The sequence below is a fragment of the Punctularia strigosozonata genome, assembly GCF_000264995.1.
Source record: "Punctularia strigosozonata HHB-11173 SS5 unplaced genomic scaffold PUNSTscaffold_26, whole genome shotgun sequence".
NCBI lineage: Eukaryota > Fungi > Basidiomycota > Agaricomycetes > Corticiales > Punctulariaceae > Punctularia > Punctularia strigosozonata.
The window spans coordinates 44,739-68,850 of record NW_006767458.1 but is presented as its reverse complement, the minus strand read 5'-3'; the positions used below and the strand labels follow the sequence as shown (position 1 = coordinate 68,850).

General features: G+C 59.6%; 8 protein-coding genes across 8 annotated transcripts; 4 read left to right on the top strand and 4 right to left on the bottom strand.

Annotated features, from left to right (window-relative positions):
- Positions 1–917: 917 nt before the first annotated feature.
- On the bottom strand, positions 918–2,143 carry PUNSTDRAFT_94036 (uncharacterized protein). Its single transcript, XM_007389246.1, has 2 exons — positions 1,719–2,143; positions 918–1,653 (listed from the first exon to the last, which is right to left on the bottom strand). Exons 1-2 carry the CDS (start codon positions 2,066–2,068, stop codon positions 978–980), a joined length of 1,026 nt encoding a protein of 341 aa, XP_007389308.1. The 5' UTR covers positions 2,069–2,143; the 3' UTR covers positions 918–977.
- Positions 2,144–2,917: 774 nt separating this feature from the next.
- On the top strand, positions 2,918–4,940 carry PUNSTDRAFT_78122 (actin-like ATPase domain-containing protein; the record flags this gene model as incomplete). Its single annotated transcript, XM_007389245.1, has 4 exons — positions 2,918–3,019; positions 3,095–3,175; positions 3,240–3,322; positions 3,380–4,940. 4 exons carry the CDS (start codon positions 2,918–2,920, stop codon positions 4,938–4,940), a joined length of 1,827 nt encoding a protein of 608 aa, XP_007389307.1.
- Positions 4,941–4,979: 39 nt separating this feature from the next.
- On the bottom strand, positions 4,980–6,883 carry PUNSTDRAFT_56209 (NAP-domain-containing protein). The gene is made up of 5 exons (XM_007389244.1): positions 6,511–6,883; positions 5,751–6,255; positions 5,520–5,698; positions 5,347–5,463; positions 4,980–5,291 (listed from the first exon to the last, which is right to left on the bottom strand). The coding sequence occupies exons 1-5, from the start codon at positions 6,868–6,870 to the stop codon at positions 5,196–5,198; spliced, it is 1,257 nt and encodes a 418-aa protein (XP_007389306.1). The 5' UTR covers positions 6,871–6,883; the 3' UTR covers positions 4,980–5,195.
- Positions 6,884–7,361: 478 nt separating this feature from the next.
- PUNSTDRAFT_56208 (uncharacterized protein) lies at positions 7,362–8,533 on the bottom strand. Its single transcript, XM_007389243.1, has 3 exons — positions 8,258–8,533; positions 7,742–8,196; positions 7,362–7,681 (listed from the first exon to the last, which is right to left on the bottom strand). The coding sequence occupies exons 1-3, from the start codon at positions 8,270–8,272 to the stop codon at positions 7,453–7,455; spliced, it is 699 nt and encodes a 232-aa protein (XP_007389305.1). The 5' UTR covers positions 8,273–8,533; the 3' UTR covers positions 7,362–7,452.
- A 2,656-nt stretch (positions 8,534–11,189) lies between these two features.
- Positions 11,190–12,275, top strand: PUNSTDRAFT_123290 (haloacid dehalogenase; the record flags this gene model as incomplete). Its single annotated transcript, XM_007389242.1, has 7 exons — positions 11,190–11,319; positions 11,371–11,419; positions 11,470–11,527; positions 11,581–11,683; positions 11,738–11,832; positions 11,893–11,957; positions 12,013–12,275. The coding sequence occupies 7 exons, from the start codon at positions 11,190–11,192 to the stop codon at positions 12,266–12,268; spliced, it is 756 nt and encodes a 251-aa protein (XP_007389304.1). The 3' UTR covers positions 12,269–12,275.
- A 257-nt stretch (positions 12,276–12,532) lies between these two features.
- Positions 12,533–16,124, top strand: PUNSTDRAFT_56206 (uncharacterized protein; the record flags this gene model as incomplete). Its single annotated transcript, XM_007389241.1, has 4 exons — positions 12,533–12,809; positions 12,866–13,251; positions 13,301–15,477; positions 15,535–16,124. Coding segments are annotated over exons 2-3 (1,339 nt in total), but the record flags the coding sequence as incomplete, so codon positions are not given.
- A 456-nt stretch (positions 16,125–16,580) lies between these two features.
- On the bottom strand, positions 16,581–20,010 carry PUNSTDRAFT_78163 (ubiquitin carboxyl-terminal hydrolase 14; the record flags this gene model as incomplete). Its single annotated transcript, XM_007389240.1, has 15 exons — positions 16,581–16,904; positions 16,965–17,089; positions 17,154–17,309; positions 17,360–17,461; positions 17,522–17,607; positions 17,689–17,956; positions 18,053–18,231; positions 18,337–18,552; positions 18,614–18,723; positions 18,799–18,917; positions 18,986–19,174; positions 19,251–19,392; positions 19,456–19,605; positions 19,688–19,837; positions 19,909–20,010. 15 exons carry the CDS (start codon positions 20,008–20,010, stop codon positions 16,581–16,583), a joined length of 2,418 nt encoding a protein of 805 aa, XP_007389302.1.
- Positions 20,011–21,868: 1,858 nt separating this feature from the next.
- Positions 21,869–23,968, top strand: PUNSTDRAFT_109421 (aldehyde dehydrogenase). The gene is made up of 7 exons (XM_007389239.1): positions 21,869–22,029; positions 22,088–22,101; positions 22,169–22,473; positions 22,528–22,606; positions 22,678–23,047; positions 23,107–23,275; positions 23,333–23,968. The coding sequence occupies exons 1-7, from the start codon at positions 21,911–21,913 to the stop codon at positions 23,777–23,779; spliced, it is 1,503 nt and encodes a 500-aa protein (XP_007389301.1). The 5' UTR covers positions 21,869–21,910; the 3' UTR covers positions 23,780–23,968.
- The last annotated feature ends 144 nt before the right edge of the window (positions 23,969–24,112 follow it).

Genomic DNA, 24,112 nt, shown 5'->3' with positions numbered 1-24,112 from the left:
ACATTCACGCGACGTGTCGCCGGCTCGCTAGGGGACGAGTGGAGGGGGCGGTCAATGCGCGACGAATTCCAGGGCACAACGGGACTTCCAGCAAGGGCACGGACTCCGCGTCTTCGGAAAGAAGGCCCACGATCAGCAACGGAGCGTCATATCCAAACAACATCTGCGGGGCCGCGTGCTGGTGGTACATTAGTTGCATCGACTTGGTCGAGGGTTTTTTCTTTCGTGTGCGACCATGCAGAACGAGAGGTGCTCTATACGGGATAGGGTCGAGTGGCTGCTAACCCGCAAAAACATGTTAGCGGACTGTTGTATTCTATATTCGCAAACGTGAACGACGACGGTGGTGCTTACAGTATATACCCTTGTCTCGATCCTACATGAGCTGAAATTGACGCTTCGCCGCGTCCGGCTACCAAGTCCCTTGGAGTCTTTTACGCGAGTCTAGAGCGACATTCCAGCGGTTGGCGAGTCGAAAGCACACGTCATCATCGGTGAGGCTAGAAGGATACCGGGACGTAAAGAGATGCTCGCATTCGTAGAACATGGTTGGCCAGAAAAAAAAACGCCGTCGTCAACGTTCAGGATGACCAGCGGGCGTGGGAAGCCGACGGCGATCGTCGTTCGACTTTAGGCTTCACCGCCCAACATTCGAGGTAGATAATAGCAAAACAGCAAGTAATGATTGACTGTGCGGTACATTATATAGCTAGCTCTCTACTTTACCTTCGGCCCGTGCTAATGATATACGCAAATGATGATGATGATACAAAGAATGCGAGCAGTCTGAGACCGAGTCCCACAAAATGTCCAGCAAGGTTGATACAGAATGACAGACGTTCGTCAGGGTCGTTTCTCTTCTCTCTCCGCTTCGATGCGACGAAGCCGGCCGTCGCAAGAAGGGTGGAAGGGGGGGGGGGTTCGTGACCGGGACATGGAGAGAGCGTGAGGGCTGGATCGACGAGGTAAGACGGCGTTCACCACTTGAGGTCGGCGATGATCGGGCCGTCGGTGTCAAAGTCGACCAAGTCGCGCATCACGCGCGACACGCGGCGAGGATAGTACCGCTGCGCGCGAGCCGAGTGGGCCATCGTCTCGGACGATGACGACGACGACGCCGTCTTCGTGCTCTTCGTCGACGATGCAGAGGAGGAGGCAGAGGACGAGACGGAGGCGACGGTGGGCTCGCGCCCGCTGGCGGTCGAGTTGGACGGGGCGGTGATCGCGCTCGCGCCCGCCGCGAGCCCCTTCGCGACGTCCGGCCCGGGGAACGTGTAGTTCGCGCCGGTGTCGAACACGGTCGGGTCGAAGATGCCCGGGTCGGTGTCCTTATACGCGCCGGGGAGCTTCACCACCTCCCCCTCGGGTAGCGAGGCCGGGGAGGCGGTGCCGTTCCCGCCGACGCGGAGCTGGGTGCAGGACGCGTAGAACTCGGCGCCGCCCTTGGAGGTGGCGAGGTGGAGGGCGATGATCTCGTGCCGGACGAGGTAGTCGCCGGCGGAGAGCGCGGAGGGCAGCTGGACGGTGTGCGTGAGGCCTTGCATGAGGTCGGCCTGGAACCAGGTGTGGTTGTCGGGTTTCTTGCCGACCTCGTCGATCTTGAACCAGGACGCGTTCGCCGAGTCGAACCTGTCGCACGTCGTGTTTCCGCACCTATCAACGAGATCGGTGAATAAAGAAGGGAAGGAGGAAGGAAGGAGGAAGGAGAATCGACGCACGAGGCCATGTAGGTGAGCATGGGACCGGTGTTGTGCGGCCAGTTGCCGTCGTCGCCGCCGGCCCAGTCGAAGGTGAGCATGCTGCCCGGGTTGGCGGGGGCGACGACGGGGGCGATCGCGGCGTTCTTGCCGCAGTTGACGGCGGCGTTGGCGGCGCCCTTGATCGGGGACGGGTCGTCGATGCGCCGGATGGGGGACGCGACGATCGTCTCGTTGTTGGGCGAGTTGCCGGCGTAGAAGTGGCCGTCGATCGCGACCTTGCGGACGTAGCCGTGGGCGGAGACGGGCACGGGGGCGAGGGCGGCGAGCAGGGCCGAGAGGGTGAGCAGGGTCGACGTGAGCTTGGGCATCGTGGGGCGGCCAATGAATCGGGGCTCGGGAGCTGTGGCGGTCTAGAGCGGTGGGATCAGGGGCGGTGGGGTGCGAGCAGACAGGGGCGATGGGGATGAGGAGACGGGGAGCGGATGCAGATGTCGTCAAAGAGGGGCTGAGGCAGGTGTCGTGTCGAGGGGCAGACTCGTCAAGAGCTGGCGTCGAGGTCGAGAGAGGAGACGGGAAGCGAGAAGGAAAGAGCTAACACAGAGCAGGAGACTGGAGTGTCGCAGAACGAAAAACATCGATGCTTTATAGTCGGAGGGGGAGGCAAGGCGCTGAGAGGCCTTTGTCCGGAGAGCCTATTGTGCGCGCGTCGGTTAGCCGGGGATGGCCATTGTTCCTTTTCGACGCCCTGCGGCCTTCGCGTTGCGCCGTCCCACGAGGCTATCGACCCTTATTGTCAGGACCGCAGGTAACCAGCGCTATTACGCTTGCCGTACTGCGTGCCACGCTGCGATCCACATTCACCGCAGACGTGGCGATCAATATCCGGTACGACGCAAATGGAAGGCAGACCTAGTAGGCAATCGCAAAGCGCAATGACACGGGCTTGAGCAAAGTTCAGGCTCTGCACGAGTCACTCAAATATACAAAGCGCAAGCACGGACGGCAGCAGGACGCACTCGGCGTCGCCGCAGACGGCGAGGAGACGCATGGCCCGCCACACGAGCCACAATGAAGCACCGCCACAAACCCCGCTCTAGGGTCGGCCAATCCGTTCGAAATTTGCCACCATCAGCCCTCCCATCGCTTTGCACTTTACGAACTCCATAGACGGGCCCTTTCTCTGGTTTTCTAGACGACCGGAAACAGACAAAAAATCGATGACTTCGACGCCGAACGGTACGGCGGACGCGCCTATCGACGTCAACGGACTCCCCACCGTCGTCGGCATCAACTTTGGCAACTCGTACGCGTCCATCGCGGTCCTCACGAAAGTACGGACGTCTTTCGTCATCGTGGACTTCGTGGCCTGACGTTACATCTTGCGCTGCCATCAGGAGAACCTTGCGGAATGCATTGCGAACGAAGACGGCGAACGCCAGATCGCCTGCGCCATCGCGTTCCAGGGCGATGAAGTCGTACGTGGACCCGTTGCCGCCATAGACGACGGAATCGCACAACTCACCGCGTTCCGCTGAACAGTACATCGGAAACGGGGCCAAGCAGCAGCTCGTCAAGAACGCGCACAACACCATCACCGGCTTCCGCAACCTCCTCGGCAAAAAGTAACCGCTTTCTCCCCCAGCCCGCGCGATCCCGTCGCTCACGCACCCCGCCTTCAGGTTCTCCGAGCTCCCGCACGACAAGCCGACCGTCTCCGCGCCCGTCATCCAGCACCCCGACCACGCCGACCTGCCCGCCTTCAAAGTCTCCGTCGGCGCCGACGCGCCGACCGACCGGATCCTGACCGTCGCCGAAGCGACGACGCTCTTCCTCAAATCCCTGCTCGGCTCCGCGACCGCCTTCCTCGGCAAGCCCGTCGACGGCGCCGTGCTCAGCGTCCCGGCCTGGTTCGACGAGCACCAGCGTCTCGCGCTCCAGCACGCCGCCGAGGCCGCCGGCGTCAAGGTCCTCCAGCTCCTCGACGAAGCCGGCGCCGCCGTCGCCGCCTCCACCGCCTCCTCCGCCTCCTCCCTCCCCGCAGACCGCACGCAGCTCATCGTCGACCTCGGCGCGTCCGCGCTCGAGCTCACCCTCGTCTCCCTCCGCGCCGGCCTCGCGCACGTCCTCGCCCGCGCCTCGGACCCCGCCGTCGGCGGCGACAAGATCGACGACGCGCTCGTCAAGTTCTTCGCCAAGGACTTCACCAAGAAGACCAAGACGCCGCTCGCCGTCTGCCCCGCCGCGGACACGCACGACCAGCGCGCCGAGGCCAAGCTCCGCCTCGCGCTCGAGCACACCAAGCGCACCGTCTCCGCCTCCGCCGGCGCCGCCACCTGCGCCGTCGAGTCGCTCAAGCACGGCCTCGACTACACCGGCTCGCTGAACCGCATGCGGTTCGACATGGAGGCCCGCGCCGTGTACGCGCACGTCGCGCGCGCCGCGGCAAGGCTCGTGACGGACCAGGCGGGGCTCGACCCGTTCGCGGTGGACGAGGTCGTGTACGCCGGCGGGAGCGCGAGCTTGCCCGGGCTGGACGAGGCGCTCGTGGCCGCGTTCGGCGACGCGCTCGTCACGCCGTTCACGGCCGGCACCGTCGTCGGCGGCGGCGCGGGCGACCCGACGACGCTGCTCGCGCGCGGCTGCGCGCTCCAGGCGCAGCTCCTCGTCCACCTCGGCGACGCGGACGAGGACGAGGAGGTGAGGTGGGCGTTCGATACGAACAGCAAGTGGACGGAGGTAAGCGCGACCGGCGCCGCGGTGGGGGTGCTGTTCCCGGAGGAGAAGGGCGCCGCGGCGGACGCGGCGCTCGGCGGGCTCTGGGTGACCGGCGTCAAGGCGGAGACGGCGGTGCCGTGCCGGCGCGCGGTCCGGTTCGACGTCGACCTCGGCGGGGGCGAGGCGAAGAAGGTCGGGTTCGAGGTGTGGGAGGCGAAGGAGGACGTCAAGGTCGAGCTCGTGAAGCCGCCGAAGATCGAGTACGACGAGGGGGACGAGGTGCCGGAGGACGAGGAGGAGGAGGAGCCGGAGGAGGAGGTGAAGGAGCGCATCGTCACCAAGCAGCACCTGCTCGGCGCGGTCGCCTTCGAGGCGAAGCTCGCGGCGAAGGATAAGGGGCGGTGGAGGACGCGGTTGGAGGTACAGTTTATCGTCGGTGCGGACGGCGCGGTGGAGGTCGACGCTTGGGAGGTCAGCGATACCGCCAAGGGCGAGCCGCACTCCCTCAAGATCGCGGCTCCCTGATCTCGATCCTTTCTGTACTTCCCCCCATTCTCAATGTCATAGTCATACATTATTTGGCGCCTACAGACACAATATTCATTAAACATCGGGAGGAAGCAACTACGTTTGGGAGGCGCGCTAGGTGTGGGTCGAGTGAGAGAGGATCGCGATTGCCGTTTATTCGACGCCGTTATATCATCCTTGAGTAGAGAAGCCACATAGGAGAGGAAGACGAAGAGAGGGAGTGTGATGGGAGGGAAACGCGATGCGAGAGGTTTACTGCTGCTTGCACTCTTCAGGGTCGACGTTGTTCGCGCCACGGCCCTTAGGGGGTCCACGCCGCCTCGCCGGCGCCTCGTCCTCGTCAGAGTCCTGTGAAGGACGTGAGCGACTATGGCGATGAGGATTTCTCGTCGAATTCACGCACCTCATCCTCAAACCCGTCTTCGTCGTCGTCAATGTCCTCGTAGTCATCGTCGTCCTCATCCATAGACTCGTATTCGAGAGCCTTTCCGGTGAAGTAGTCGATAGCACGAGGGATGATCTACGAAGAGTCTGATCAGGTATGCGACACAGCGGGATCCAGTGGCCAGGCAGTACCTTCTCCTTGATGTCCTCGCCGATCTGGTAGTCGACCTCGAGCTTCATCTCGAGCTCATCAAGATCCTCCGCGTCCACTTCCTCCTCCTCGTCGTCGCTAGGCGGGACAGGGGGGCTGAAGAAGTTGAAGAACGAATCGCTCGGGCGCGACTTGCGGACGAGACGCGTGCGGTTGGTGTCTAACGCCCGGTATAAGCAACTCGCTCCCAAGACCTCGACAGCAATGCTCACTTTTATTCCTCTGCTTTTTGATCTCGTACTCCTTGGTGAGGTCCTTGTCGTCGCCCTTCCACTTGATCTCGGTCCCGACGGCACGCTCGTACAAGAAGTCGCCCGAGTATCCGACCTCGGGCTGGTAATAGTACGTCTTCGTGAGGACCTTGTTCTCAAAGTACTCGTTCTCCTCAAACTCGAACTCGAGCCGGAAGCCGGGCTTGTCCTCCTCCGGGGGGGAGAGGTAGGCTATCCGGATGTCGGTCAGGTGCTTGAGCGCGCCCGCGTCGCGGTCGGTGATGATCTCCGAGAGGCCGACGTGGTTCCGGAGCGCGGTGAGCCAGAACTCGGGGATGGCCGCGGCCGGAGTGGCAGCGACGGCGTCTGCGGGAAGCGGGGTGTACGCGGGGTCGTCTTCCTGGGCCACCTTCTCGCCCTCCTCGATTTCTTCCGGCGTGGGTTGCGCCTGGCCGGTGACGATCGCGTGACGGCGCTCGTACAGCGGTTTTTGGAGCTCGAGGTACTACACGCGGAAGTACGAGTTAGCTATCGGGAATGGATGCGGCACGAGACAGAGGAAGACAAAGAAAAAAGATCGAGAGATGGAAAGGAAAATCGTCGACCGTGGATATCGCGGTGGAGGAGGTGCGATATCATTGGATCGTTGGCAGATGCAACGAGATGCGAGTTCGAAAAAAGCCAGAACAAGGACGGGAGAGGCACGAATGACGACGATAGATCGAGCTCACGCCCACAGTGCGAAAGACGAGTTGCTCACCTTCTTCTCAAGCTCGAGGCACTCCTTCTTGTACTGGTTCTGCAGCTCGGTATGCTTGACCTGGATACCCTTCAAACCCGCGACGCTCTTCTTGACCTCGACCGGCAAGCTCTCGACGTAGCCGGAGCTCTTCCCGAGCAAGCTCTGGAGCTTGCCTTGGACGAGGCCCGCCATCGTGGCCTGGAAGCCGGAGGCGGTGTCCTCGGCGTCCTCCTCGTCTTCGTCGGGCTCGTCGCCCTCGGTGATGTCTGGCACGGTCGGGCGCGAGAGCCCTTGGGCAATGGGGGCGTTTTGAAGCGGGGTGTTCTGCGGGGTGGGCGCGGCGATGCCGGTGGGATTGATGGGCAGACTGTCGGACATGGCTGGGTCGTCGAGGTTGGAGGTAAAGAGAAAAGCTGGAACGTAAAAAAGAGGCGGGGAGGCTGCAAAACCTGAGGGGGGAGCTAATCGCGATGGGGTACGCACGTGACTGGCCGGCCTTTGGCGATTGCACGTTGGCCGCTGGCGTCGAGTCTCAGTCGTGCGAGCTCGTTGTGCGTTTGAGGCTCATCCTAATCAAATAATCTGAACTTTGAAGGTCGTTTTCGAAGAAATGGAAACGATTCACAAGACTCAAAGTCTTGAGTGATACCTACTGGTCGTTCGCCCTCACGCTGCTACTGATGATCCGAGGTACTCAGAATTTCCCATATCCGCGGATGAATCAAGCGAGGAGCAATGGCGATATGATGGTTCAGATTTTCACAGTGGATGGGAAGCCATCTCTAGCTTGAAGTCTAACGACGATGACGCGAATTTATGTGATGATCGAAATAGATAACCATGAGACGGTGTGACAAAGATACAGAAGCAAATCGACGGACGCGCACTATCGCGCTACCGTAGGAATCCAGCAAACAAAGTGTGTGGAACACAACTGGCAGAAAAGATCAAAGACCGTATTTAGTACTCGGGGAAGGGATTGACCGCGCTCGTTTCGATCCACGCTTGCTGAGCCTGATCGACTCGAGGAGTGACCTCCTCGAGATAATTTCCATGCAAGAGCGGGGGGTTGCCGAACCTAAAGTCCTGCGACTCCGGGTACGCGAGAGTCATGGGCGTCCATTGACCGAGCGGGCTGGGCGGCATGGTCCCTGCGGAGCGGGCGGCGGCATGCATCGGCCGCGGTGTTCTGGAACGACATCAGAAACCCCAACAAAAAAAGGGACGAAAGAAGGTGCCCCTGACTCACAATATCGGCGAGCTTAGGCTCTGCGCGCGTCTCCTCGATAGGAGCGTGCTCGCGTTAGCGTCAGGAAGCGACAAGAATCCGCCGCTGATACCCTCTGACGACGAGCAACTGCCACTGTCCGATGCGTCCGACGCCGTGCTCCGGCGACGATGGTAGATCGTCGACTCCATCCCGATGTGAAGCGACATCGACCGCGGCTTCTCGAATGCGCTGAGCGAGGACATGTCCTGCGCAAGGTCGGAGAAGGCGCTCATGTCGGGCGACGACGGGACGGGGTCGTCGGAGGTGGCCGAGGTGGATGCAGTGGAGACGGTGGAGGCGTCGGACGCGGATCGATCGCGCACGCTTCCGCGACGACTCCTGTTCTTAACGGACCCCCGCACCTTGCGCTCGCCGATGTACTCGCAGACAAGGCCGCGCACGACGCAGCGCTTGCACGGGCTCTCCCCGGAACACTGGAAGATAAGACCTGCGTTAGCTGACAATCATAGCAGGATGTGGGTACTAGAGGGCTACCTTCGCTTTGCGCATGCGGCACTTGTCGCAAGCCTGGGCGGTCCGCAACCGCGGATGCTCCTGGCTATGGTAAAACTGACCCGTCGTGAGGTCGAGCGACCCGGCAACCGCCTCGCCTTCCAGTGGTCCCGGCTCGGGTGCTAGCGCATGCGGCTTCAGCTGCATCACCGGGTTGGAGGGCGAGCCCATCTCCTCGTCGTACTCTGGTAGTGTGTCGAGCGAGGTTTGTATTCCGGACGAAGCTTCGCCGTAGAGAGAGGGCGGCGCCTCGAGGCCGTTCCCGTCCGCGTCCTCTGGCGAGTGTGAGATCCAGTGCGGGTGCATATCGAGCGGGGCGGGTGGATACGACGGTTGGGCGAAGTCGAGCGGAGGGTGGAGGTCGTCGGGCGACGCCCTGTGATAGGTGGAATACGTTGCGAGGAGGGGGAGGATGGGGCGGATGCCGACCGGCTGGTGGATCGTGGCTTCATAAAGCGGGAGGCCATACGTAAAGTGCTGCATGTCGCTCGAAGGACCTGGAGGATACGCTAGGTGCTGCATCGTCCAGTCGTGGTGAAGAGGCTCCGATGAGGACGAGGAAGAGGACGATTCCGCGTATTGTGTGTAGTGCTCGAGCGCACCACCGAAAGCAAGTGACAAGTCCATGGTACGACGGCTGGTATGGATGTCGTTGTTGAGTGAAGTGAGCCAATCGCCCGGTCAAATAGAAGTAGGCACGGTATAGAAGACGGTTTAACGGTGGAGTTGTTGATGGGTTGGTGAGATCGGCAAACAGGGCGTTGGGACTCGTGCACTTTTGTAAAACGGGCCATATCCGGGACCCGCATTCGGTCATCCCGGGGATAGCTGTTAGGTAAATGACGGAGAGGAAGAGGCTGCATCCGCTTTTGGGTGCGCGGTGCGATCACTCTGGCCCGATCGTCCTGCGATACTCCTCCCAACAAGCTGAGGGCCTCGACCGGTCCATGCGTCAACACAATCCTTGCGTGCGCGAGTAATAGCTTGCATGTACGCAACGCTCAGCGAAGAGAAAAAGGGGGACGACATGGAAGGTGGTGGTGTCCAGCGTGGCGTCTTCAAGCCCCTGTTTAGCAAGGGCGTATCACGAGCACATAAGGCGATGGCATCCATTCTCGAGAGAGCATTGTCGCATTCCGCCGATCACTGCATCCGCGATATTTCGCCTGGTCGGTATCTGCTGTGGGCGGCCTGTGTCCCGGATGGTGGTTGTGGAGCGAAGTTGGTTGTGGGGCTATCCGCCGGATCGGACGAGGCGCTTATCTAATCGTGGGAATCTGCATCGTGACTGTGTGAAAGTAACAATGTATCGAGCTGCAGGCTATCGAAGATTCGCCCCCCCCCCTCGTAAGACGCAAAGTGGAATAGAAACTCAGGCGAATTCATGGGCATAGTGCATAGGTGCAGTCTCGGGCAACATACAGTAGTCACCGCATTTGGATGCGTGTCGTGAGGATGCGCGGAGAAAAATGAGATAGGGGCTGCAATAGCTGTCGGCACATGGCAACGCCGGGGACCAGACCGCGAATCGCCGGATTGCTTGGCGTATGCGCACGAGCTCCGCTTTTGTTGCTGAGCGCTGAGTGACGGACCAAATATCAGTGTGCGCAATGGAAGCTCAAAGAAGTCGCCACACCGGGAAAACACAGTGCCTGAACATGAGGCTACGAGACGACACCACCCAAGCATTGGCCACATCATTCAATGCTCATTGCAGTGAAACATGTGTAAAGCCCCTTTCAAGACGGTTGGCTTCTAGCTTCCTCTTGACCGACCAGCGTCTCCGATTCCCCTTGTATTCACTGGAGGAGTCGTGGAATGATCTTCTCCGGCTTCGTCTGTTGCATGATACCCGAACCCGACTCGAATATTCTCTGACTTATGATTGTGGGGAAAGAAATATAGCCGTCTTATCGTATGCATCCACGGCCCACGAACATCTGCCATATGGTCGACTCCTGATACCGCTGACTGGAAGGACGAAGATAGTGAACGAGTTTGTCCTGTTCGTTAGAGCTGTGGAAGGATTCACAGGTGCAATGCCCTGACGAAACGGTATAAGTATGTCCGTCCGTGCTCCAAAGCGGCGGTGCAAAGCGATGTCCAACTGTTATCTTCAGGCGTCTCGTCGAGGCCACGGGAACGGACGCTGAACCCATGGATAGTTCAAAGTGAGCCTAACGATAACAGCATCGCGTATCTGAGGATCCATTCTATGGTCCTCAGAGCTACAGTCATCGAGAGAGCGAACGAAGCAAGAGCAAATTTTAATGTTAGTTCAGCCAGCTGCTGCCAAGGATCCCGATCCGCTTTTGCGGCCTGGAAGGTTCCATAGTGAGAATTGTTTGAAGCGTAGTGAGCGTCTGTGCCTGCAGGTAGGCGCACCTCTGCCATCTATGCCATGTCCGTGATAGTCCCTACGACGCCCTCATTCATCGAGTCGAACGTTAGGATGAGTTGTACGTCGCACATTATGGTAGCCGTATGTCCATAGCTTTCACGGTGCAACATGGTCGCCTATAACCGCGCCCATGCCTGAATATGACACAGATGTACGAGTAAGTAATCAGGCCTGGTTTCAAGCAGTTCGTCCGTCGTGGTTAGGTCAGCACGTGTGTATATGCCGCCGGTCGATTCCCACGCGACCGCAAAGCTGTTTCTTTCCTCGCCGCAACTTTGCGCAGCATACATATGAAATTTGCGGGGGACGTCCACGAGTGTCGTCTGAAGCGAAGCAGAGGAGGATAGAGGGTCAGTCCTGGGAAGCCGGTGGCTGGTCCCAGCATGACCGATGCGAACACACGAACCTGTAGCTGCATGACGGAGTCCCGGGCTCGTCACTGCAGCACCTGATTATGCATACCGCAAGCTTCTCTCGTCTTATCTCTCCTACGACCATTTGCGTGAGATCACCATGGCGGACAACCTGGAAGGTGTAGAGGCATTGCTATTCGACGTCTTCGGTACCGTTGTCGACTGGAAGGGCAGCGTAACCCGCGCACTCGAGTCCAAAGCCCAACAACTGGGCTTTCATGCAGATGAAGGTTGTCTCCTGATCACTTAACTGGCATGCTATCACTTACCGCAACTGCTAGATTGGACTGCCTTCACGGTGGAGTGGCGGGAGGGCTACATGAGGAGCACGTACGTGTCACACACGCTTCTAGAAACGTTCAACGATTAACGTCTAACAGCAAGGAATATGCCAAGACGAAGAATGTCTCCTTGAATGTAGACGAAATGCATCGTCAAGTTCGGCCTTCCTCCATCTTTCTGCGAGTACTCAGTGAACAACGAAACGGTAGCTCCTGGAAGAGATCCTGGCCAACCCTCGATGGGGTCATGTGGCCAAAGTATTTAACGAAGAGGATCGCGCTACTCTCACATATTCCTGGCACCTCATAGACGGTACGTATGCGGAAAGACTTCAGTATGCAGGAGGTTGACCTGCGCTGAGGACAGGTTGGCCAGATTCATCGAAAGGGCTATATGAGCTAAAGAAGAGGTTCGTCATCGGAACTCTATCCAATGGGAACGTCAGGTTGCTCGTTGACATGGTAATGTAACGCCGTTGTGCGAGAGGTGGGGCTGATTAACGAGCGTGCGTTGCCCGCCAGGCCAAGCACGCAGACTTGCCATGGGATGTCGTCTTCTCGAGCGAGATGCTCGGATCGTACAAGCCGTAAGGACTTCCCTACATTGCCTGAATGAATGTCTCACGTTATACCGGAGTTCAGAGATCCGCAGACGTACCTCGGAGCGGCCAAGTATCTTATGCTGCCTCCCAGCAAGGTTGCGTTGGTCGCCGCGCATATCTACGACCTGCGCGCGGCAGCGAGTCACGGATACAAGACGATTTATGTTCGCAGGACCAGCGAGGATGTCGGCCTGAGAGACACTGTTAAGGCGAAAGCGGATGGCGGGGAAGTAGATGTCGTAGTTGACTCCCTCGTCGATCTCGAAGCCCTCCTCAAGGGGCGCGAGAAGCTGTAGAGGTTGCCCTGCATAGCATATCTCGTTCGATCAAGCCAGAAGCGCAATCAGATCGGTTCCATCTTCATCTTCGCCAACTTATCTTATGCGCATCAGGGGGACGGAAGCTAACCTAAGAAGGGCACGCTGCTGTGGGTAACGATGGCAGGGGTGGCGGGAATTGCCAAAGAAGGAGAAAACACACAAAGCACGCGACGGTCACGTGTCAAATCGCTAAACGGTTACCGGCCCCGCGGCCAATAATGCGACGTCGCCGCTCTTTTCGTCGTGTTCGTTGTTTCGGACGTCGACCTCCAATTGTCTCGAATGCTGCACATGCGTCGCCGCCGAGCCAATATCAATGTCTCATGCTAGCTCCTCTCTTGCCAACTGGGACGGCAGCCAGGGCGGCTCGTTCGGAGATTTGACGATCATACCGACCCATCCGCCGATCACCCCTCCCGGGGCATATAGCGTGCACAATGCTACTACGCGATCTAGGACGGTGGCTTGGGGGTCGGCAAAGATGATGCAGAACAGGTCGTGGCAGAATTATGTCGAGGTATGCGAGTGTATACGCCATAATTTTTCGCTTTTGACCTCACCTTTTTTTGGTAGGAACCGATGGCCTCGCACATCATGCCATCTGGGTCAAATACAGACGACGTGGTATCTTTATCAACGACCCACGAAAGCCACCAAGGGCCCAGATCCCCGGAAAACTCAGCAAGTCGTTAGCTCTTGGAATGTGCGGCTGACGCGAACATCTGCTCCAGTACACACACCAAGCTGAACGCGTTTCGCCTCCTAAAAGTGATATCGATTCTGGGCTCTTTGATGGTTCACTCTCGAGTGAAGACCAAGACGACGATCGAGCAGAGGAACACCCTCGGACCCCGGCAGCAATGGACGAGGATGCCACCGTAGAAACCCCTGAATCCAACCGGGGCCAATACGACCTGTCGGCGGATGTTTCTTTTACCTCTGTATACAACGAGCTAGAGGTCAGATCCATCGCCTACCCATGTTATCAGTGCTCATGCCTTCTTCCAGTCCCGGCATCGAACAAACTCACCCGAAATTCCCATTACCTCCTCCCCGGCGCGCCCCATTCACCGAAACCCAGAACCGTTATTCCTCCCTTCCTGCTCACCCGAATCATCTTCAGTGGAGATTGTCCCCTCCGAAGACGAACTTCTTCCAGCTCTACGTCCTCGCCGCCATCGACGGTCCAAGCCATTCGTACTCATACCCCCCTTTCCACGGGGAAAAACACGGTATGACTACGAATGGAGGCTGCCGCGTCTTGCGTTAGAACGTGCCAAGACGTGGGCGACTCACCCGGATGACTACGGCGCAGACGACCCAACTTTCCGCAATCTGCGACAGCAGGATGACGCGGACGACGAATGGGTCCCATCTATATCGCGCGCCCATAAGCGCAAAACGGCGCAGCCGCCCAAGCCAACAGCGCAAGGCTCTTCGCGCACGGCGAAACGGCGTCAATCGGCCGTTGACAGCCGCAACGGGACACGTGCACGACAGAAGCGGCGGAAGGTGGACGACGAGGATTCGGCGCGTCAGAGCAGTCCCGAGATCGAGTTCGTCGAGAATCCTGTCCCCAGGAAAGCTCGCAACGGCGACGGGTCGAAGAGCGCACCGATTTTACTGGATGAGGCTGACCCTGTTGCGTCCTCGGCTTCATCTATTGATGATTTCACGTCTGCTCTTACTCCCGTCTCCTCCGCGACTCCTGGCGCTTTGCTGGAGGAAGCTGCGAACAACGCCGCCGCGACTGCTTCCAACGAGAATTGCGATGAAGATGGGGTGTATGACTCCGCCTCGCGTGGTCAAAGCCAGATTCCTACCACTCCTCGCTACGACGCAGACAGAGCTGGTCAGCCCTATTCTCTGAGCGATTCCTCGGATCTTGACGGGTTCGAGGTCCTCGAGGAGATCCCGATAAAACCTTTCGAGGACGCTACGGATAGTTCGCGAGCCCTCAAGTTTTCCGTGGATCGCACTATCCGTCTCATGGATATCGCCGATGACACCAATACTACTCTCGGTGCTGGCCATCTGGAAGATCTTGAAGCGTATTTGAAGCATGTCGAAAAAGCCAACGTTATGGTGAGCTGCAGATTGCGCTCGCAGCTGCAGCAGGACGTGGTTGCACCGGTTGAGCCTCCTCCTCCAGAGCCGGAGCCCGATTTCGACGTGCATCGGCCGGAACTCTCGCCATTTCGGATGCCGTCCTTTCAGTCAACAACGGAGGGGGGTGCGTCTTTCGTGATGTTAGGGCACGCGGCTCTCCCCCAGCACGACGACTGGTTGTACTCGGTCGCGGCCATGCCTGGTGCGGAGAACGATGCGATGCAGTCCCTTTCTGCCGCGGGTATCAGTCAGACCGACAACATGAATGGCATGACGCGCAACATTGACATCTTCCAGCATTTTATGGAGACTAACAGGATTGACGGAGGGTCCGCCGTTTCCCTCCCCCAACTTGATTCGCATTCCCTCTCCCATCCTTCGACGTCTGCTTACTCGTCGATCGCGCCTTCTGCCATTTACACGGGCACTGTCGACCCTTCCCTTCTCGGCGGGCCGCCTCCGGTTTCTTTGCCGGCGAAGGAGGTCGATGACTTGGTTCTGATTCAGTCGCCTTCGACATCATTCTCTCATTCATTCGTCCTTCCATATCAGGAACAACAGTATCATCCACACAGCGACGACGAGGCGTACCACTCCGACGGAGGTAATTCCAGCACAGATTCTTCTGCGTCGGAGTACGGTGCCGAGCCACGACCGGCGGACAAATCTCCGATCGATCAAGCTTCGCCACCGCGGAGGAAATCCGCTCGCGGACGCATTCCTAAGCAGCGTTGGGGGTCTGAGGCCAGCATCACGTTCGCGGATAATAGGAGCGGACCTAGTCAACTGCCGAAGGTCAACATGAAGCTGAAGCAGCCGAAGGCGAAATCCGCTGTTGACCTACGATCGATCGACGTGGCGAGCTCAAGCACGCTCAGGGAAGCTAGTGTGCGCAGTGTGTCCGTGCGCTCGTTTCCGTTGCCGGACTTCACTAAGACAGCCGCTCGCACGAAGCAACCAGAGACCGGCGAGGAGTCATTCTGCCACCAGTGCCGCCGCAAAACCCGATATCCCAAGATGTCTTGTGCAAGATACCCCTGCAAACTCCTTTTCTGTGTTCGTTGCATTGATAATCGGTGAGCAACCTTTCGGGCTTGCCCCTTCCGCTTCTCCTAAGCCCATGTCAACGACAGATATCCCCATATCGTCTTCGATGCCTCGCTCAGGCATTGGGTCTGCCCGTCGTGCGAGGGAGTGTGCAATTGCACCCACCACACTCGAGCGCGAGGCGAACGATACATCGGCCCGCGATCAAGGGATCCCGCGATCAAAGGCACTAAGAAACCCAAACAACCGAAACGAAGCGAGAAAGCCCCCGCATGTGGCACACAGCGCCGCAAGCGCGTGACACCCTCGTCAATTGGGGAATATGAATCAGACGACGAAGCCTTTGGTCCAGAGGATGCGGAGATCGCCCCGATCGTAGCCTATCCGGAACCAGGAATGTCGTGGGGCACCGTGTACCTGACATCGGGGCAACGCGCTGGTACGGGCATCGTGGCACTGAACAACACTGTAATCGTTCCTGGCATCGATCTCAGGACGAAGCGAAAAGCACGAGGTTCCAAACGCTTGTTCATAGGCTCCCCTCTACCCGGTTGGCGTGTACTCCCACTTGTCGATGAAAATCCTTCCGACTCCCTTACTCACAAACCCGGGGATGACCTCCAGCAGACCACCCGACGACGGCTTTTTGTCGGGAATTCTGCAGCCCTACGCTGGCGCACGCGAAACCCCGTCCCGCGCTTGTCCCTCGTCCCCGACCCGCACGAACCGCGATACGACCCGCAGCGCTCCGAGTCTCCACTCACTGTGATATCCGAGACCGATAGAGATGCGGAGGGCGAGACGGACGTGGAGTTCGACCCTGAAAACCATCTCCCGCCGGCGGACAGCATCGAAACCACACCCGCCTCCAGGGAGTCGTCGGGTTCGGTTCTGCCGGAGGGCACGTTGGGAAACGTCATCGCCAGCGCGCTGGCGGCTGCCGTAAACAAACCGGTCGACGGCCCGTCTGCTACCGTCTGATACTAAGTTACTCATTTGTATCCCATATCTTCCCTTGCTTCAAATGTTCTCACTTCGCATTGACTGTGCACTGTACATGTCCCGTGGGTAGCCAACTGACTTGCGTTTAGTGTAATGTACATTGGATAATATCTTTGTCTGTTCTTGGGCTTCAGATCTTCTCGAACACGTACAGATACGCCAGCTTCTTGAGCTCGCGCACGCTCTCCTCGTCGGCCTTGACCACCTTCTCGTCGTTGAAGAGGACCCAGCCGGCCTGCTCCGTGAGGATGTGTGCGACGTAGTGACCCGAGTGCACGCTCGGGCCCTTGTGCGAGATGAAGGCCTTGAGCCGGTAGCGCGCGGGCAGGACGGAGGTGCCCCCGACGGCCGGCTGAGCGGGGGCGGACGACGCCGTAGCGGGGGCGGGGCCGTCGTCGCCGGTGTCGTCCGGGTGCGAGAAGAGCCATTCGACCGCGCGTTCGGGGTTCCCGCCCTAGCGACAACGTAATGGTGTGAGAAGGGACCGCACAAGCCGGACGAGAGCGGAGGTTACCGTTTCGCGGAGAGCTTTGCGCGCTTGCGAGGCCGTGAAGCCCATGTCGGCGAGCATCGACACCTGCTCGGCCGACGGTTCCGGGCCCGACGGCGCAGCGGAGGTTTGGATGGGCGCGTCGATATCTGTGGTATATCGTAAGCGTTCTCAGCCGAGGAACGATTCGCTCGCGACGAAGCTCGATCGTACCTGGATCCTCCATGTGCGCGAAGAGCCACTCCATGGCCGCCTCCGGGTCCGAGTTGCCCGTCGCGAGGAGCGCCTTTTGGCACCGGATCGTGGGGAAGCCCATTGCCTCGAGCTGGGCCATCGCGGCTTCGTTGAACTGCGGCAGGCCAGGAGCGGCTGGGGAGGACGTGAGCGATGGGGACCGTGATGAGGTAGGGAGGACGTACCCGCGGTATCTTCAGGTAGGGCTTCTTCGCCAGGTTGGAGTCCGCATCCCAGATACGCGTCCAAGGACAGTTCATCGTTCGGAGGCAAGATGACAGGGATATCTGCCAAGCACCGGCGATAAATTTCACGAAAAAGGGGCTCCCAAAGCGTGGATGACGTACCGAGCTTGGACGGCACCCAGTTCACCAGCTGGAACTTGCGCGCGTGGACCACGAGCACCTCCGGGAACGTCGCGAACCGGCTCTGCCTTTATTCACACACAACACCACGCGCCCGTCAGCTTCTCGCCCAGCTCTCGAGAACGAGCGCAAAGGGGGGGCACGCTCACTTGGTGGCGATCACGCTCTTCGCGCACGCGGGGCACGCGTACTCGAGCGCCTCGCTGCCCATCAAGATCTCGAGGCACTCCTCGAGTCTCACCTCCTCGTACAGCGTCCGGCCCTCGTCGTCCTTCCCCTTCTCGCGCGCGGGCACGGGCACGCTCGCGGCGTCGGCGGCGTCGACGCGGTACCGAACGCGGCGGCACTCGGCGCACTGCAGCCGCTGCTCGATCCCAAACGCGAACACCTCCGTCGGCGCCGCGTCCTTCGGTAAACCTAAAATGACCACCCCCCACACACAGAACATAGTGAGCGTTCATGCGAGGATGAGGTGATGATGGCAGGAAGCGAGAGAGGGAGGGGACGACGAACCTCTGGAGTGGAAATGGCGGCGGAGGACGGTGAGGAGGTGCGCGAAGAACTCCTCGGCGTCCTGCTGACGCATCGTCGCGAACTCTTCGTGGCCTTTGCCGACGAGCGCCTTGAACGTGCTCGGCCGGACGCCTTCCTGGAACACGGGCGTCGGCGACTCGTGTGCGAGCGGGTTCGTCCTCTGCGGGTCTAAAAAAAAGAAACAAAATCCAAAACAGGCGGGTCTTAGCGAGGATCGGATACGGCGCGAGGAGAGGGCACGAGGGAGGCGGTGGGTGAGAGACGTACGGGAGGGGGAATGGCGCGCGTGCGAGTAGCGCCCGGAGAGGAGGCCGTCGGCGAGCTTGATCATCTGGCAGTCGACGCAGTCGGCGGGGAGCGGCGCGGTGCACGCCCGCCAGTGGTCTTCGGGCTTGGATCCCGCACCCGTCGTCGGGTAATAGAACTCGCGGAAGGCGGGCAGGGCGAAGACGGTTTGAAGGACGGAGGCCATGTAGCAGCTGTTCGTCCATGGGGGGTCAGCACGAGTTAAAGGCACGGGGAAAATACGAGGGCGCGCACCTGTTGCCGAGGTTGGATAGACCGGTGAGGCCGGGGCCGAACACGGGCTCGAGCGCCTTGCCCGATTCGTCCGTGAGCGAAAAGTCGTATTTGAGGTTGTGCTCGATTTGCTAGCGCATGATAACAAAAAAAGGAATGGTTCAAGGGACTGAACGTGTAGAGAGAGAGAACAGAAGGGGACGTACGAGCTCGGTCATGCTCTTTTCCGTCTTCGTCTGCGCCGCGACGTTGATCCCGAACGAGGCGAGGTGCGCGGCGAGGGACGGGTCCTGCTTCGCGTCGTCGCACGCGTAGCAGTATATATCTTGCATGAAACAAGAAATATCACGTTTCAGAGACCGATGAAGTATGGAGGGAGAGAGGGGCGCGTACCGGCGCCGCCTTCGGGCGTGATCGTCCCGAGCTTGACGGAGACGGGGTGCCGGGTCTGCTCGTAGTGGCGGAGGCCGTGCCCGTGCCCGCCGATGCCGCCGAACTGTTGTCGGCCGCAGCCGAGGGAGCCGCAGGTGAGGCAGAGCCAGAGGTTTTCTTTCAGGTCGCATTGGGAGCAATGCGCGAGGCCTGCCGTCGTTTCAAGGTTGGAAGTTAAAATTGAGTGGAAGAGAAAGGAGGACGGGGGAGGGGAGATGGAGCGTACCAGAAGCTTCGATGGGACCGGTTGCTTGTTGCTCGAGGGTGAGGGTGTGTTCGCAGGGGAGGATCTCTTCTTCCCAAGCTTTGACTTCTGACTGGCGCGCGGACGACATCGCGGACAGTACGCCGTCGACGAGCGGTTTGGCCTGGCAACATCGCGCATATATGGTCACTCACTCGGCGCTGATGGGTTATGAGATGAAGGGCACCTGAGCGGTGACGTCGGGCCCGAGCTCCAAGCCGTTATCCGGGTCGCATTTCCAGCACTTGAGGGACGTGAGCCGGTCGTACTTGTCCTCCTCGCGCTCTTCGACGATCGCGAGCTTGGTCATCTTCGACGGTGGCTCCTCGTCCTCGACCTGATTCGCGCATACATCCACGTTTCTTTCAGCTCTGACCCAAGTGGATGGGAAATGAGGAAGGGGAAAGGTGGACACGTACGCGGTTGGCGGACGGCTTGAGCTTGCGCTTGACGTTGAGCGCGAAGACGTGCCCGGTCTTGTGCGCGTGCGTGCGGGCGTGGTGCCGCGCGCTGGAGAGGCAGCCGCCGTTGAAGCAGGCGAGGCAGACGTCTATCCCGAGCGGGTCGTCCTGGACATTTCGTTCGACATCGGCGATCGTCAGAGAAAAGGGCGTGGAGGGGTACGGTGTGGCGCGCGCACCTGGTTGTCGAAGCATTGGGTGCACTCTTCGCGGTGGACGGACTGGGAGAGGCGCGGGGGTTGTAGGCGGGAGAGGTCGGCGAGGTGCGGGCAGGAGGCCATCTCGGTGCGGTGCTTTGACTCGTTCGTTCGTCGTTGGCGATGGCGAGCAAAAACTTAGCCGCAGGGGGGGCAAACACGCCGTCCGCGATCGCGCGTCGGAGCGTTTCTTACCGTGAGAATGCAGCTGTTCTGATCGTGCGAATGCGCGGACTGACGGTGGTCACTCTCATGCAATTTCTCACGAATACGATGGATCCACGGGGGGCGTGAGATAAGATCATCAGCGGCGAGCGAAGATTCGTTCATCTGGATTCTGCAGAGACATCCTATCGGCAACCTCCTCGAGTGGGGATGTCGCTTTTTATATGTCCAAGCTCGAACAACAGACCGATGTCATACAACAACGGGCTTCGTGATCGATGTGCAGCGCGTTTACTTATCTTTGACGGGGGCTCGAAGCTCGATCAAATATCATAGCCAAATCAATAGCACTCCATTGGCATGCATGTTCCGGGCACCCCCGCAGTTGCGTCGATGCGGGGAAGGAACCGGGAAGCGGAGGCCGATGACAAAAAGCGCACGGCACGGCACGCATCGCAGTCAAACTGGAGACCTGGAGACCTGGCCTGCAATAGAGGGGGGGAAAAGGTCGAACGAGCGTCGGTCTCCCGAGTCGAGCGTATATCGAGGATAGCCGAGCACGTTTCGATCCCCTGATTACCCCCGCGCGACGTTCTTGGTGAATTGCGGGCATGAGAGAACGGCCGCCCCCTGAACTCGCCGGCCGATTGATCGAGGGCTGCATGGGTTCGCTGATTCGCTACCAAGACCGTCCCGTCCTTCCACAAGCACTCAATTACTCACGCGACAAAAATCGCCCTCAACCGAAGGGGAAAAGAAGGTGATTATGGAGCCCAGAACCGGGGGGGAAGGTGCTGATACGGGCGTTCGATTCTTGCCAAAAAGCCCCAGGCGAACGATTGGCCCATTCGAAACCGGATCCGCGTTCCGGCCACCTCCGATGCGGGAAGTCGGGGGAAAAGACGAGAGGAACACCCAAGAGAAAACGATAGGATAATCGTCCGTTGGCTTCTGAAAGGGTGATGCGGAGCAACGCGGCGATCCCGTCGCGCGCCCCTTGCAGCTCCTTCGGCGACCCGCTGTCTTGTACGCAGCACGAAATTATCGAATTCCAAAGCCATTAGCTCCACACCCCGCGGGGTTTATTTTGTCTTCCATCGAGCGCGTTCAAGTCCGACAGATCCTGTACTATAGTCTTGCGGAAAAAGCGTTCTCGGAGCGGCCGTGCATGTGTCACGAAACGCTATCAGATTCAAAATCGCGGACCATCGACGTGATTCCAGACCTCTGCCGTGCGTCCGATGGGGGTAGGCTGATACCGGAGCGCCGCGTCAGCTCGAGCGATGGAGGGTCCCGGGTGAAGCTATTGCGCGGAATGGTCATGGGTATCCCTTCTCATACCCAAATACGGCCAGAGTTCTCCGATCGCAAAGATAGCGCCAAGGAACCCCGGAGTCGCGAAAAACTCTAGCGTACCCCACAATCGTCGACGTTGCGCGATCACCGTTGGTAGCAGCGCTGAGTCAAGGGGCGAGAGGGTGGAGGGGGGATGCCAGCTCGGCCAGGGTTTTAGCGTCGCGCCGGCGCTGATGCGGGTTACAGAGATAGCGGGGATCTAATCAGCGCAAGGCAATTAAGTGCGGGGGGATCGGGCCGGGGAAGGGGTTGGGAATGCGGGGTTGGCCTTCCCACCCCGGACCTGGTGACCAACCGCGACCGCCCCACCCCCCTCGTCTCCGAATCATGATTACGATTGCGCTCACGCGTACGCACCCTCTCCCTCGCGCGTATATAATCTCCAGGTGACTTGCGCAGCTCACCGTATCCCATCCTCTCTCCCATCCCCTCTCTCTCATTCGTCACCCGTCCATTCGTCGTCATGCCCAAGATCCACACCCAAGAGTTTGACACCGCCGTCTTCAAGGGCAAGGCCGAGTTTAACACCGGCCTCTTCATCGATGGCAAGTGGGTGGACGGATCGGATGGCAAAACGATCGAGTGAGCGCATCGCAGTGCTGCAGTCCATCCATGCGTCTCTAACAAAGCGCGTCTGCAGCGTTATCAACCCCAGTACGCTCCCATTCCCGCACCCTCTCACACCCCTCCCATTTCTAACACCACGCTACTATTATTACAGCGACCGGCAAGACCGTCGTCCAGGTCTCCTTAGGCTCGCCCAAGGACGTCGACAAGGCCGTCGCCGCCGCGCGCAAGGCGTTCGAGACCGTCTGGGGCACGAAGACGCCCGGCTTCGAGCGCTCGCACCTGCTATTCAAGCTCGCCGAGCTGATGGAGCAGCACTCGGACCGGCTCGCGGCGCTCGAGGCGCTCGACAACGGCAAGACCTTCGGCTGGGCGAAGGGCACCGACGTCGCGTTCGCGACGAACACGATCCGGTACTACGCCGGCTGGGCGGACAAGAACCACGGGCAGACGATCGAGGTGAGCCGGCTGCCTCTCCGGGCGACGAGATGACTAAATGCGCCCGTCCCACAGACGACCGACGACAAGCTCGGCTACACGCGCCACGAACCGGTCGGCGTCGTGGGCCAGATCATCCCCTGGAACTTCCCGCGTGCGCTGCTTCTCTTCTCTTCTCTTCCCTTACCCCGCCCTTCTTCTGACATCATGCACACCCCCCCGCAGTCCTCATGCTCTCCTGGAAGCTCGGCCCGGCGCTCGCCACCGGCAACACCATCGTCCTCAAGCCGTCCGAGTTCACGCCCCTCACCGCGCTCTACATGACCACCCTCATCAACGAGGCCGGCTTCCCCCCCGGCGTCGTCAACATCGTCAACGGATACGGCCAGGACGTCGGCCAGACCATCGCCGAGCACCTCGACATCGACAAGATCGCGTTCACGGGCTCGACGCTCGTCGGCAGGAAGATCATGGAGGCCGCCGCGCGCACGAACCTCAAGAACGTCACGCTCGAGCTCGGCGGTAAGAGCCCGAACGTGATCTTCGACGACGCCGATTTGGATGAGGCCGTCAACTGGGCCGCGCACGGTATCTTGTCAGTCCTCGTCACCGTCCCTTTTCTCTCTCTTTAATCACGCTTACCTTGCGACGCAGCTGGAACCACGGCCAGGCGTGCTGCGCCGGCTCGCGTATCTTCGTGCACGAGAAGATCTACGACGAGTTCCTGAAGCGGTTCGTCGCCAAGACAAAGTCGATCAAGGTCGGCGACCCCTTCGAGCACGACTCGTACCAGGGCCCGCAGGTCTCGCAGCAGCAATACGACGTGCGTCTTCCCCCTCCCCCTCCCCCCTCTTTTTACTAACATCCTCTTCACCTTTAGCGCATCATGTCCTATATCGACTCGGGCAAGGAACAAGGCGCGACCGTCACCCTCGGCGGCAAACGCGTCGGCAACGAGGGCTACTTCATCGAGCCCACCATCTTCACCGACACCCGGCCGGACATGAAGATCGTCCAGGAGGAGATCTTCGGCCCCGTCGGCGTCGTCATCAAGTTCCACGACGACGAAGACGTCATCCGCCAGGCCAACGAGACCGTCTACGGCCTCGCCGCCGCCGTCTTCTCCCGCGACGTCACCCGCGCGCTGTCCGTCGCCCACCGGTTGCACGCCGGCACGACGTGGGTCAACTGCGCGAACATGCTGCACCCCCAGATCCCGTTCGGCGGCTTCAAGCAGTCGGGTATCGGCCGCGAGTTGGGCGAGTACGCGTTGGCGAATTATACGAACGTGAAGGCGGTCCACGTCAACCTCGGGCACAAGATCTGAAGGAAGGGTCGTTTGTGTCCGTTGGGATGACGATTTTCGTGCATTTTGATCTGTTTTGTTTTTTTTGCCTTTGCGGATCGGGCTGGATGAAACAAAAATGTCCTTTGTATTACTTATATACCTCCTCCGTCTCTTTGTATCATCTTTCTCCCTCTCGCCAATTTCGCCAATTGTATACGATGCATCCACAGTTTCAGTAGTTGGAGTGGAGACAAAGCGCGCGGTGAGACGGGATGAAGTCGAAGCTACCGCGAGCCTGACCAAAGCGATCGGCCGCGAATCTCCGAGCGCGGCTTCCCGACTCTGAGCCTCTCCCGCCGTCAGCTGGCTCCG

Excerpts from the sequence above, each read along its gene's own strand:
- PUNSTDRAFT_109421 (XM_007389239.1), top strand. The coding sequence starts at position 21,911 with ATGCCCAAGATCCACACCCAAGAGTTTGACACCGCCGTCTTCAAGGGC. Across the intron at positions 22,474-22,527 it reads ACCACGGGCAGACGATCGAG|ACGACCGACGACAAGCTCGG; the intron begins GTGAGCCGGCTG and ends CCCGTCCCACAG. Across the intron at positions 23,276-23,332 it reads TCTCGCAGCAGCAATACGAC|CGCATCATGTCCTATATCGA; the intron begins GTGCGTCTTCCC and ends CTTCACCTTTAG.
- PUNSTDRAFT_56209 (XM_007389244.1), bottom strand. The coding sequence starts at position 6,870 with ATGTCCGACAGTCTGCCCATCAATCCCACCGGCATCGCCGCGCCCACC. Across the intron at positions 6,256-6,510 it reads GCCTCGAGCTTGAGAAGAAG|TACCTCGAGCTCCAAAAACC; the intron begins GTGAGCAACTCG and ends TTCCGCGTGTAG. Across the intron at positions 5,464-5,519 it reads GCGAGGACATCAAGGAGAAG|ATCATCCCTCGTGCTATCGA; the intron begins GTACTGCCTGGC and ends GACTCTTCGTAG.
- PUNSTDRAFT_94036 (XM_007389246.1), bottom strand. The coding sequence starts at position 2,068 with ATGCCCAAGCTCACGTCGACCCTGCTCACCCTCTCGGCCCTGCTCGCC. Across the intron at positions 1,654-1,718 it reads ATGCTCACCTACATGGCCTC|GTGCGGAAACACGACGTGCG; the intron begins GTGCGTCGATTC and ends TCTCGTTGATAG.
- PUNSTDRAFT_56208 (XM_007389243.1), bottom strand. Across the intron at positions 7,682-7,741 it reads AGCCTAAGCTCGCCGATATT|AACACCGCGGCCGATGCATG; the intron begins GTGAGTCAGGGG and ends ATGTCGTTCCAG.